The following is a 12,360-nucleotide window of genomic DNA, read 5'->3' as shown; positions in this document are numbered from 1 at the left end:
TATCTGATCAGAGAAAACGAAGTGACCAGGTGCTATTTCTCTTATGAATTCAGATTACAAGAAGGGTGGATATATTGCATATTGTATTTGTATAATGATTTAAAGTCTTATGGCTTCAAAAGTCTTTGAATATGGTTTATGAGTCATAAGGACCACTTTTATGGTGCTTTTACATTTTTGTTTTAATCTTGAAAGTTTAATCCACTCTCACCATCTTCAAAATTTATCCTTTTGTGTTCTATGTAAATTAAAAAAGGCCAGATTTGGAACAAAGTGAAGGTGAATAAATTACCATTTTCATTTTCAATTTTCAATATTTAGAGCTGCTGGTGCAACACATGGAATTCTGAATGTATATCTTAATCACGTTTTGGCTTTAGTAAAGTGCAAATGACTTTTGCAACTATGCGATTACAGACATTGTTGGCAGATTTGTTTGCCATCCTGACCCTGGAAAACATTACATTTAAACCAAAATGCATTTGGTAAGCTTCCCCACAAACATGCCAAATCTTAAATGGCAAAAAGTATTATAAGAAAGTCTCAGTATGATAAAAGCCAGAATTCGCCTTCAGGCGCATTCTTGGTTGCAGTAAACGCATTACATTACATTACAAAGATTCATCCCAAGCATAATTAGCTTGAGTGCCTTTAGCCTAGTGTGCACTTATGTCGAAGCTCATTCCCATTCTCTAAATTATTATGAATTCAAAGACCAGTCGCACTGCCCATTGTCTACAATTGCCCAAAATAAAACAATTCAGTTTGTTTAGTAACAATCACCTCGTATGTTAAATAGCAGGCTTTTTATAGGAGAATGAAATAAACCCAACTTAACGTTGAAATGGGGACCTTCCTAAAATGCTGACATGATTTATAAACATTTACTTTTGTGCGAGTGCCCATTTGATCTGGCCAGCTGTTTTTCATTCTAGACGTTTATCGTCAAGAAGCATAGAGGCCTAAATCACCAGAAGTCAAGTTTTTTTGGGGGGTCTCTGCTGGTCCAAATGATCGAGTCATTTGGGAGATCTCTATTACACTTTGCATGCTTGGAGTCCAGGCTTTGTAAGGCTAGCAGTAATTAGCACACCTGCATCTGTGAGATCTCGTGAGAGCCCTCTGGCTACTGGACCTCCAGAACCATGGCATATTCTACTACAAGAGTTCAGCCCAGACACTGCGTAAATGGCCACTAATTAGTCCTGACCCTGATTATGAAAGCCTAAGGCATTATCGAGATCACAAGCTGCACAAAAAAAAAGTTAAACTATGTGGCATGTGAGCATAACTAGCCTAGGCTCAGATGTATGTCAGCTTTAAATGCTCACAAATTCACAGTCTGATTGAGTGGTGACTTACAAAATCAGAGTTGCTCGTCTACAACAGCCCCAGGCTTTTCCTGTTAGACCGCCGAAGCCTTGCTAGTCAACTACCTGCCCTCAAACGCCTTTACTCGTACAAAAACAAACATCCCCTCATCTTTAAACAAGTTCATTACAGTAACTATTTGGTTAAGTGATTGCAAAAGAAAAAAAACAAGTTAGTTTTCTCTAATAGGGATACATTTTTTTTTTTTTTTTAATTAATAAAGAAAATACTATTGAGAGGAGATGCTAGAGGTCCAAAAATGTTCTCTCTCCCTCAGGAATTCCAAATAAATACATTTTATTGCTTTATCTTTATTAATATATATTTGCATATTTGTCTGTTGAATGCTGCTAACTTTTTACCATTTTAAATAAAAATAATGTAATTTACGAAATTCATACAGATCCAATGAGGGTCCACTGAAAAGTATTCCCATCTTCATTTTATATATTATTTATTATTTATATATATATATTGCATCATAACGTAATTTACGTCACGCAGTTAGATGAGTCCATGCAGATTATATCAGAGATGGCAGAAAGAATTATTCATTCCAATGTCTGTTTCGCTTTAAAACACGAAGAGTGCGAGCCCTTCCGCATCGTGCTGTTCCTGTCTGAATGGAACGTCGAAACATCCCACCGCTGTAAGTCCAGATGATATGAAAACTGTTTCTCGGCTGGATAAAACAAACCAGCTTCTTGCTATGATAGTTTTGATGGATGAGGATAGCAATCAAAGTAAAGATGATTTGAGTGACATACAGGAGTCATACATTAAGCACGCGTGAGTCCGTTATATTGATGGGCAAACAAATCATGTATGAGCGCTCTCGATGCACTGATCGCACATTGTCTTTATGCACAGACACATTTCAGTACACTTTCACACACATTTTCACACACATTCAGGATAATGTTTGGATTTGTCCTGTGTATGTTGCTGTTAGGGATGGAACGGTTCACTGTAAAAAAAAAAAAAAAAAAAAATCAAACCGTTCGGTTCTCCACCCACGGTTCGGCACGCGCTTGCACCGCGGTTCATCCTAAATCTGACGATGCATCTATAATATGGTTTGTTGAATACAATGTGCAAAACAGACAGACAGATTCGGCTGTGTGTTTCAGTCAATGGATATGCATTCTGGTTTCCCAATACGTTACAACAGCGATGATCAAAAGAACATGGACAAAACTGTCACTGTAAACAAATGTTCAATGACGTGCCGAATGCTCTATGACCAGTCATTTACGCCGTCATCACGAGTGTTGATAGCGCGCGAGCGCAAGTGAGACCTGACCATCTCATGTTGCTATTTGTGTTTAAACTAAACTCATTTATACTTTGCCAATTTAAAGATTCATCCGTAAGACGCGAAAGAGAACTTGCACGCTCTGTGAGGAGATTTGTGTGTGCTTTTCCGAAGCGCGTACACGGAAAGCCGTGTCACAGCGAGCAAATCCTCTCGCGCAAATTCTCTTTCAAGTCTTGCACCTAAACGGACAAATTCACACAAAAATTATGTCACCATGCCCATCTTAGCGAGCATCCTAACAAACATAGTAGGTTATGTCTTAAGAGAAAAACGAGACAGACAACGCATGTGTATCAGATCAGTGTGCTGGATCTTTGAATTATGTCTTAAAGGGACAGCAGTCTAATATTCCTGCTCTCTGTTTTTAATGTTAATTAAATGACAAAAGACGAAGAAATCACTCTTGACTGAATAGCTTTTGTAACTTAATGTTTCATCTTTAATTATTCAAAAAAGTTTACATGCAGTTATTTTATATTTGATTACTTTATTCAATTTCTGTACCTGAAAACTATTGTTAGTTGAAAAACCTGTAAAGCATTGTTGATTTTTATGGGTGCTTTGGTGTACATAAATGTATGAATTATATTAAATCATATCATTTGGTTATTTGGTGTCCTTTTTTGGAAAGACATCTTTACCTTGAAAAAAGCTGAAATACAGTTTTATGAAAATCACATTTCAATCTAATGGTTTACTTTGCTGGATATAGGCAATGATGGCAAAAATAAAGATAAATGGTGTATGCTTAATTTCATGATAAGAGTACATGATAATTTTAATCTGTTGCCCTTATATATAATATATATGTGTGTGTGTGTATATATATATATATATATATATATATATATATATATATATATATATATATATATATATATATATATATATATATGAAACACAATCTTTCTTTTTTAATATTTATGAAAGTCTCTTAGGTTAGTCAAGACAGTTTATTTGGTCAAAAATACAGTAAAAAAAACAATAATAGCCATGGAATATTATTTCAATTAAAATAACAGTTTTTATTTTAATATATTTTTAATTGTAATTTATTCTTGTGATGGCAAACCTGACTTTTCAGCAGCCATTACTCCAGTCTTCAGTGTAACCTGAATGAAATTATTTGGTTCTCAAGAAACATTTCCTGTTATTATCATTGTATATAAACTGTAGTTCTTCTTTAATTTTTTTTTTTTTTTGCAGAAACCATGGTGCATTTTTTCAGGATTCTTTGATAAATAGAAAGTTTAAAGGAAAAGCATTTATTTGAAACCGAAATATTTTGTAACATTATTCAAGTGTTTACTGTAACTTTTGTTAATTTAATGCTGGATAAAAGTATTCATTTATTTTTAATAAATCATGCTGACCCCAAACTTCATGTCTAAAATAATAACCCAAATACAGTACTCTTGTTTACAAGCAATTTCTTAACATATAATCGGCACCCATGGCTCCAGAGGTTCTGCAGGCCTGTGATTCAGTCCAACTGGACACGGTCCTGGATCTGTAGAGACTGACCGCATAAGTGTTCTGGGATTTTCTTCAAGCTGTGGATCATCACATTGCTTACTTTGCATTGTGATTACCTTATCATGCTTATCCAGTCAGCTTTTGTAATTTTTCCTTCTTCAGTTGATCCATCTCAGCGGAGAGGAGCCATTTACACAATGGTTTGGGCTCATAATGTCTATGCTATGCATAAAACATAGACACAACCTTATATAGCCCTGTTTTCAGTCTTTTTGAAGACAGAAAAAAAAAAAAAACCCAAAAGCTGCACTTTTAGATTCCAGTAAGTTAAGCTCAAATTGACTTTTTTTTTGTACTGCTACGAAGTTGTTGTAGCTGCCTTCTCTCCCCCTCTTACTAAAAAAAACCTCTACAGTAATTATAGCACTTAAGCGAACCATTATCAGCTTAAGATAAGACAATGTCATTGATGAAATGTGTGTTGGCTGATAGGGCCATGGCCATGTAGTTGGGATTTTTCAAGCAGAACAACGGAGATAGTAGCTCTCAAAGACTAAGCAAACAAAGCGGGGGCTGTGAGCGCAGACGTGCACACGAAGACGCGGGACTGCATGTGAACCGTGCAGAGACAGCAGGGGCTCGCACATTTCTTCAGCTGAGTGGAATGCACTGCACTATTTGCGTTTTGACTGCAAGGTAAAGCACACCAGGTCTCTGTAGGATGTGGAGGTTAGTATGTGGTGATCAGAGCTCAGCTGCTCTGCGCGTCTAAGATTGATAGTAGACTGTAGTTGAGATGTTTGAAAGCAGTGGCACTGTAAATTGGTTCCACCACGCAGCCCGGTGGACCCTGCGGCAATGGGCAAGACAAACGGCGATAAGTCACAGCCATTGCGGTGGATTTGGTGGCTGGCTCTGTTCCTGCTCTGTTTCATGTGGGGACTGTGGAATTCCAAGATCTGCGGTTAGTTTAGAGTGCAGAGAATGACCCCAGATTTTCCTTTTTTTTGTGCTTCCAGATAATGGTTTTCTCCTGAGGATAGCATTAAACACCGTTGTATATGTGTTAACTATAGGCCTCCCTATCAAATTATGGAAATGGATTCTTGCTTTACGAATTACTGAATTCGTAAAGCAAGAATTCATTTCCATAATTTGATATAATTTTGTTTTATTAATGCTTTTGGCATTTTTCCCATATCGTTATTCCCTAACCAGGTGCTATTACAGAGACCTCAGATGAAGTGGAACTGTTTTTATTTCAGTTCTGAGTTTATATAAACTTCCTGTTCTGTTCATTGTCCAGGTTAGCCACAGAGTTTTCCATATTCCAGTAAACTTTTGGAATGAACGCTGCTCCTAAAACAATGAGTGCATTTACATATGTTTACGAAGAGGTTAACACAAGAACCTTTACATGAAATGAATAGTTTTTATGTCAAAATGTTGATTGGTGTTTACAAATAATAAAATATTTGTATGTATGTGTATATATATGTATATATGTGGTATCAAAAACCCCTGGTTTAAGGCATTTTCTTGACCTTACATGTTTTAGCACAACCAGTAAATGTGCATGAAAACCCATTCAGTGTCTAATGTAAGCATTTAAATCTTTTGAAGGTGCTGGTGAATGATTTCTTTCTTGTGGCGTGCCTTGAGGATTTCATCGAAAATGCTCGTCTGTTCATCTTCGAGACCTTCTGCCGAATTCACCAGTGCATCAGTATAAAGTAAGTATTTTGGGATTTCAATGTAGTACAAAATAACTGCTGGATCATGTATCAAAACATTGAAATAACATTTAAAGTGGACAAATTGATGGATAAATTGTTGTCAGGAATGATCAAAAAGAAGAAGAAAAAAAAAAAAGTAGCAGGTCTGAAAATGTGTCCACAATGTGGGAAAGCTTCCTGTTTCCTCTCTTCCATTCCCACTCCACTCTCTGATAAGTTTTTATTACCCAGTGTGCTGGAGGAAGCATGTCCAGAGACCGGCTGCCAGCACCTCAATCTCACACATGGAGACACGCATTCAGAACCAGACATCCCAGGCACATCCACCCATCTGTTTTAAAGCATGTCTAAAGGGTCTACATATTGGCCCTTGGGAGAATCTTAATGGGTGTGCCCGGTCTGCGGATAATACAGCAGATTTTTCTTTTCTAAACGCCTCTTACTCCATTATTGTCGTCTTGTCACGTCCTTGTTAGGACCATAAGATGGTGGCGTTTGGAATTTTTCTCAGCGCTAATTCACTTAGAGCACAACCAAAGAGGAATATTGCCTTAATTAAACCAATTAAAGAGAATAGTTAAGATAAATTTACAGTGATTTATGTTGTTCATTGATCCACACAGTTCAATTATCACTGACACGATGTATCTTCTGAACTCCTCATAGACTCTCCGGTCTGCGTTCGGCTGAATATGGCAGGTGTTTTATTACCACTTTACTCTGGTTGCGCTTTTTTATTGCCCCTTTTACGGTATTTATACGGCATCGTAGGCTTTCAGAGAAGACATGCAATGGTTTCAGTCCACAACATTTTCCATTGGTGGAAAAGAAGTGGTCTGCATGGAAAGGGAGGTTTGGGCGGGTGTCACTGGTTTCCCTTTGCCTGGTTCCTATTAGCCTTCCAGTGACGGAGTGCAGAGCAGAGAGGCCGCGTTGCCCTCCTGCCTGTTTAATGAGCTTTCATAACTAGTAGTCTTTGAGCATCTGTCCTGCATTCTTTTTCCCGCCACCGCCTCTGCGCGCCAAGCAGAAAGCACTTGACGGCAAATTGGAGATCCGCTAACAGGTTGCATCTACCTCGGGGGATTTATGACATCCTGTAAATCCCGAAAGGGTCCATGTTCGCGAATGCACACGCTCACCCGACACAATATCATATACCACGTTTGATGAAAGCCCTGTGGAGTTTGTTTTTTTTCTCTCTCTCCAGCAGTGCACGTGCAAACAGTCGTAGCCATTCGGAATCTGTTATTTCTCTTCTCAGCGCACACCCCGCGATCAAAAACCAACTATCCCCAGGTTCTCACACTATTTCCATGCTTCATTGTACAGCCTAATTGCTCGCTCACTTTTTCTGAGCTGTATAAAACCGAGAAGGGCTGGAGTCAAGGTTGAAACATGGAATGTGATCAGGCTCTGTCCAAATCTCCAGTTGCAGATAGTCTGGAATTGATTTGGAGTCTTGGCTCTTTTTTGGCAGTCTCGTTGCAATTGAATCCATTTTCTTGTCAAAGGCGACAAAGGTAATGCTGAACTAGGAAACTGAATTGTGATTGCTGTTTATCTGTTCAGGTTAGTAGCTCAAAGGAGTCACCTGAAAGACAGCGTTATGTCTGTTTAGAGGGTATAGAGGATTGGAAAACCTCCATTTTTGGTTTACAAGTGCATGTCATTGGTACATTACGCAGAAGTCCTCTGCAACTAATTGTGGGCTCAAATGAAACATATGCAAGTTTTGTAGCAGTTTTATTATGTTTACAGTTGTTGGCCTTGAACGGGTAGGCTTTATTTATTTATTTTTTCCCCCCTCGTTTTTGCCCTCAGCCTACACCAAAAAAAAAAAAAAAAAAAAAAAAACTACAAATGGCTTTATATATAAAAATGTCTGAGAAGGCTGTATTTGAAATCTGATTTTATGACTTGCACATATGATGGCTTTTGTATTTGTCTTTTGCCCTCAAAGTCTTAAATTCCCAGTTTTAAATTCATTGGTCTTTATTTGAGTAGAGAGTCTGTGTGCACTTGGTGATAATTTTAGTTTTTAGTTGAATGTCTAAAATCTTGTCATCTGTAAATCAGTGTGATCTCTTACAATCCATTGTAATCCATTTTGCAGTTGATTTGTGGGGCCAAGCACATAGGAGGCATTGTTGTATTCAATCTTCTTTTTTTTTTTTTTTTTTTCTTTCTTTCTTTTTGGGTAATTTATTGAAATTCCCTTAGTCCCACTGGCCTGGAATTTTGTAAATTGTTTACTATTTTTGAAATTAACAATTAAATTAAGTGTAATTTTTATTTTAAAAAAATATTCATTTTGTTAAAGCTGCTGTTCGTAACTTTTTTTTGGTTAAAAATGATCCAAAATCAATTATTGAGAAAGTACATAATCAGTCAGTGTTCAAAACTATCTCCTTACCTTAGCCCGATTCACAACAGTAAGCTTGTAATAATGTTTTATAATTCAGGTGGTACTGGTGGGTTTTCGTGGGAAATTCGAGCATGTCGCCGTTTGTCTTTGCGTTATTTCTGTTTACGTAAAGTAAAGAGTCCCAGCTAACTAGGCTATTTCGCATATGAGGTGGCCTTTTCTCACAGCAGCTTCAATAATTAAACTTATCATTTGGATGACGGATTGTACGGTATGAGAAATTAACGTTAGTGATGATTAGACTGTACAGAAATTGAAATCTACAGGTAACGCTAATACGCACTAAATACACGTAGTCACGCAATGCTGATGTTGTTAACAATTAACAATTTGAGAACAAAGTACAACAATAATAATTTGCACGGTTTGATGTGCTATGAGCTAAGCGATCGTTAGATTTAATCACCATTGTCAGCGCGATTTATTGTAATGCTTTTTTTTCCTTCAGTTGGACAGAACAAAAGCGGTAGACATGTTACTTGTTCAGATGACATTTTCCAGTGAAAATTCTTACTTTGGTCATACTTCAAGACTACAATCTGGGATTCCGAAGTACAGTATCCACACCGATGTGGTGATTGACAGCAAACATTAGATTCATCCGCGCTGAGGAGTTGCGCCAAGGCACAAACCACGTAAAGATAATTCCGCAAATAACTGCAATTGCAGGTTTCAAACAGAGATGGCGACAAAGAGGCAAAACTTATGGACTGCAGCTTTAAAAATCATATAATTAATAATACATATAATGAATTAATCATTCAGTTCACAGCTCTACCAAAAAACCCTGCATTTCCTTATGAAAAACAGGGAGGTTGTTTTACTGGGAATAGGAGAATCAGTTTTACCCCAAGCTATGAAGCAGGGGTCACTTCCAATGGCTTCCAATGATGTGAATCTCTTTGTGCCTTCATATGGAATTGTTTAAAAATGCATTTGTTTTAAGTCCACTATGTTAAAAACTTCTGTAGAGCAGGTCAGTACTGTATGAATTCACAGCTGACCTTTTAACTGTCTACGGCTCCTGGAGTGAGACCGGTTGCCTCAGTCCCACAGGCCTGGAATCGGAATTGGATAAATCAACTGCGAGGAGCTGGTACATGTAAGGGGCTGAAGTGAAAACGATCCTTACCCTTCACCCCCTAACCTCAGAGGACCAGGTTTAAACCTGTGTAAAATGAGACTGCAGTGAGGGGAGTCAAGCAACTTGGCTTAAACCTCCATGTCAGGCACTTATGCTTGAGTGGCTCATTCACCCAACCTCTTTCTTTTCCATAATTACTTCTTTCAGCGTTTGTATATTTTTGGTTTCAGTTCAGACTTTCATTCATATTAGTGGCAAGCATGTGTAAGCACTACTTTTTTTCCCCTTCTTGTTTTAAAGTCAAACTTCTGGGTAAAATTAGATTAGTGTGTGTGTGTGTGTGTGTGTGTGTGTGTGTGTGTGTGTGTGTGGGCCATTTCATTGTACCGAGGCAGTGGTTGACCTTGGTCTCTGGTTTAGCTCCTCCGGAGGGTCAGCTCCCCTAAGAGGAAACTCGATCTTATTTGTTTTTTGAGTTGATCTTTGACTTTGGCTTGACTGACATGTATCACCACTTAATCAAATCAGTGAAATAATATTCATTGTCTCTTGCGTCACCAGAGTTTGTTTTAGCTGTTTGTTTGTCATGTGATTCTCTTCTTCTCTTCTAATACCTTTGGCATTTCCATTGATTTTTTTCATAAAAGCTCAGAGTCTGTCTGCTTCATTTCAGACATGGTCTAGACCTCTAGGTCTGTGGGCCTGTAATGGATGTACAGCTATCTAAACTTCCCAGTGTCTTAATTGGTTTCCTGTTCCTTTTCGGCTGTAATTGTTCATCAGCGCGCCGCATGCTTTGCGGAGTGCTTTGGGGCTGCCGAAGAGCTTGGATTTCATGTCCCTGCTTTAACCCCTGGAGTCGACAGGCATTCCTTTTTCCCGCACCGAGTGTCACTGCTTGATGTTGGACATGTGTTAACCATCACCAGCTTGGAACTCGTGATGTGACAACCGGCACATTCATTGGCGGTTAGCTCTTAAATAATGAGCTTTATGACCAATCTAGCCTGTCACGCATCATTTTCTGAGGGTTTCACTGGGAGCGAAATGATATAAGCTGTCATCTCTGTCCGTCTCCAGACCCATGCTGTTGCCACGGTGGGTGATTGAGTTAACCTTTCACTGGGAAAGCATTGGAAACCTGGTGTGTTGGCTTTACTTACTGAACACAATGAGACAAGCCTGCTCTTTCTGACTAGCATGGAATGAGCTTAGTCGAAAAGAAAGCCAGCTGCAGTATAGTAGGATTTTGCATCAAAGAACGCTAGAGCCCCTGCTGCCACCTTCCTCCCTCAATGACACATTCGTGGAGGAGACACCTGGCTTTATTTATGGACCGTTTCTTTAAAATGCCATAGGATGGTCAGTAGAAGTCATGCAAGCCCAAGCTGTGTCATTTTATTCTTGTCTGCAAAGTTTGTTTCATCGTTACCTTGACCTCATACCCGTGAAAGCGCAATGATGTAATTGTACTCCATTTTTATGGGTTTCTTAGTACGTTTAGAATCACGGACTTGATTACATAATGCAAAGCATTTGTCACTCTTGAACAGACATCTAAATGCTGAGGTATGACAGTAAACCCATTATCATCCAGCACTTTCGATCAGCACTTTAAGCCTGCATGCACACACACTCCACAAGCTTGTTATATACCTCACAATTTTCATGTAATGCCATCAGTGTATATAATGTTCTCCCTTTACCTAAGTTTGTCCTAATGGACTGTGTTTGCCTCGCAGTATGCTGGCCGATAAGCTGAATATGACTCCCGAGGAGGCAGAAAGATGGATCGTGAACCTCATTCGCAATGCCAGGCTGGATGCCAAAATCGACTCCAAACTGGTGAGAGTCTCTCATATTTTATTTCACTCTCGTTTCTCTGCCGTCCTCCTCAAATAGCGAACGATTGATAGATGCTGCGTTAGTGTCCTTTAATTAGTCTGAAAATCAAATTCAGCCTCTTTTGTGCGGGGATTATGTTCTGCTTTAATACATAAAGGAGAGGCAATCAATTACGTCAGTAATTCTGCCCAGTGCCCGCTTACTCACCATATCCTTCCTCGAGGGTAAGAGGACTGTCATTACCGTCCTGAAGGAGGGTCATTCTCAATATGGTGACAAACATGTAGCTTTACTTTTTAGTAATGACAAAGATTACCATTCTATAAAACTATTTAAAATATATATTAAAGTTTTTTTTTTTTTTTTTTTTTTTTTTTGACTAATTTTGTTTGTCCGGGTTAGGCATTAGTGCAGGGTCTAACAAGTGTATAAAAAAACAAAACAAGTAATAATTATAATATATAATAAGTAATAATATATCATTAGTGTTAAAAACTATTTGAAAATGAATTTGAAAAGGTAATTAATTTGCACATGGTGATTTTCTCCCACCATTTAATACATTGTGTATTATATCATTTAAATTTCAATATATTATTATTATTATTAATAATAATAATAATAATAATATTATTCATTTTAAATGTTTAACACTACTGTTCAAAAGTTTGGGGTCAGTAAGAATTTTTTTAATGTTTTGAAAGTCTCTTATGCTCACCAAGGCGGAATGTATTTGATCAAAAATGTAGTAAAATCAGTAATATTGTGAAAAAACTGTTTTCTATTTAAAAAATTTAATTTATTTCTGTGATGGCAAAGCTTAAAGGCACAATATGTAAGATTTTTGGATTAAAATATCCAAAAAGCACTAGAACAATATATTTTGTTGACTTGTGTACTTATATTAAATATTTCCAACGTTTAAGTCCAGAGAAATCCACAGTTTTGTCATATCCGCGGTTTCCTCGAAACCATGGAATCACCAAATAATAGTCCCCCTGTAGTCAATAATTTTCTTCCTTAAAACTCATCTTTGATCACCAAAATAACATATTTAAAAAAAATTTTCATGCCTTAAAATTGCTTGAATGTAACTCGACAC

The 12,360-nt window shown here is 37.7% G+C and overlaps 1 protein-coding gene across 1 annotated transcript in view; it reads left to right on the top strand.

Annotated features, from left to right (window-relative positions):
- The window catches only part of eif3ea (eukaryotic translation initiation factor 3, subunit E, a), a 49,782-nt gene that overhangs the window by 35,283 nt on the left and 2,139 nt on the right, over nt 1–12,360 (top strand). The window contains exons 10-11 of the mRNA XM_051865498.1: nt 5,789–5,898; nt 11,156–11,258. Of these exons, the coding sequence (XP_051721458.1) occupies nt 5,789–5,898; nt 11,156–11,258 (213 nt within the window). The remainder of the gene's footprint in view (nt 1–5,788; nt 5,899–11,155; nt 11,259–12,360) is intronic.

Source organism: Ctenopharyngodon idella, chromosome 16 (genome assembly GCF_019924925.1).
Source record: "Ctenopharyngodon idella isolate HZGC_01 chromosome 16, HZGC01, whole genome shotgun sequence".
In the NCBI taxonomy this organism is placed as follows: domain Eukaryota; kingdom Metazoa; phylum Chordata; class Actinopteri; order Cypriniformes; family Xenocyprididae; genus Ctenopharyngodon; species Ctenopharyngodon idella.
The sequence above is the reverse complement of the archived record's forward strand: the minus strand, read 5'-3'. Positions and strand labels throughout refer to the sequence as shown.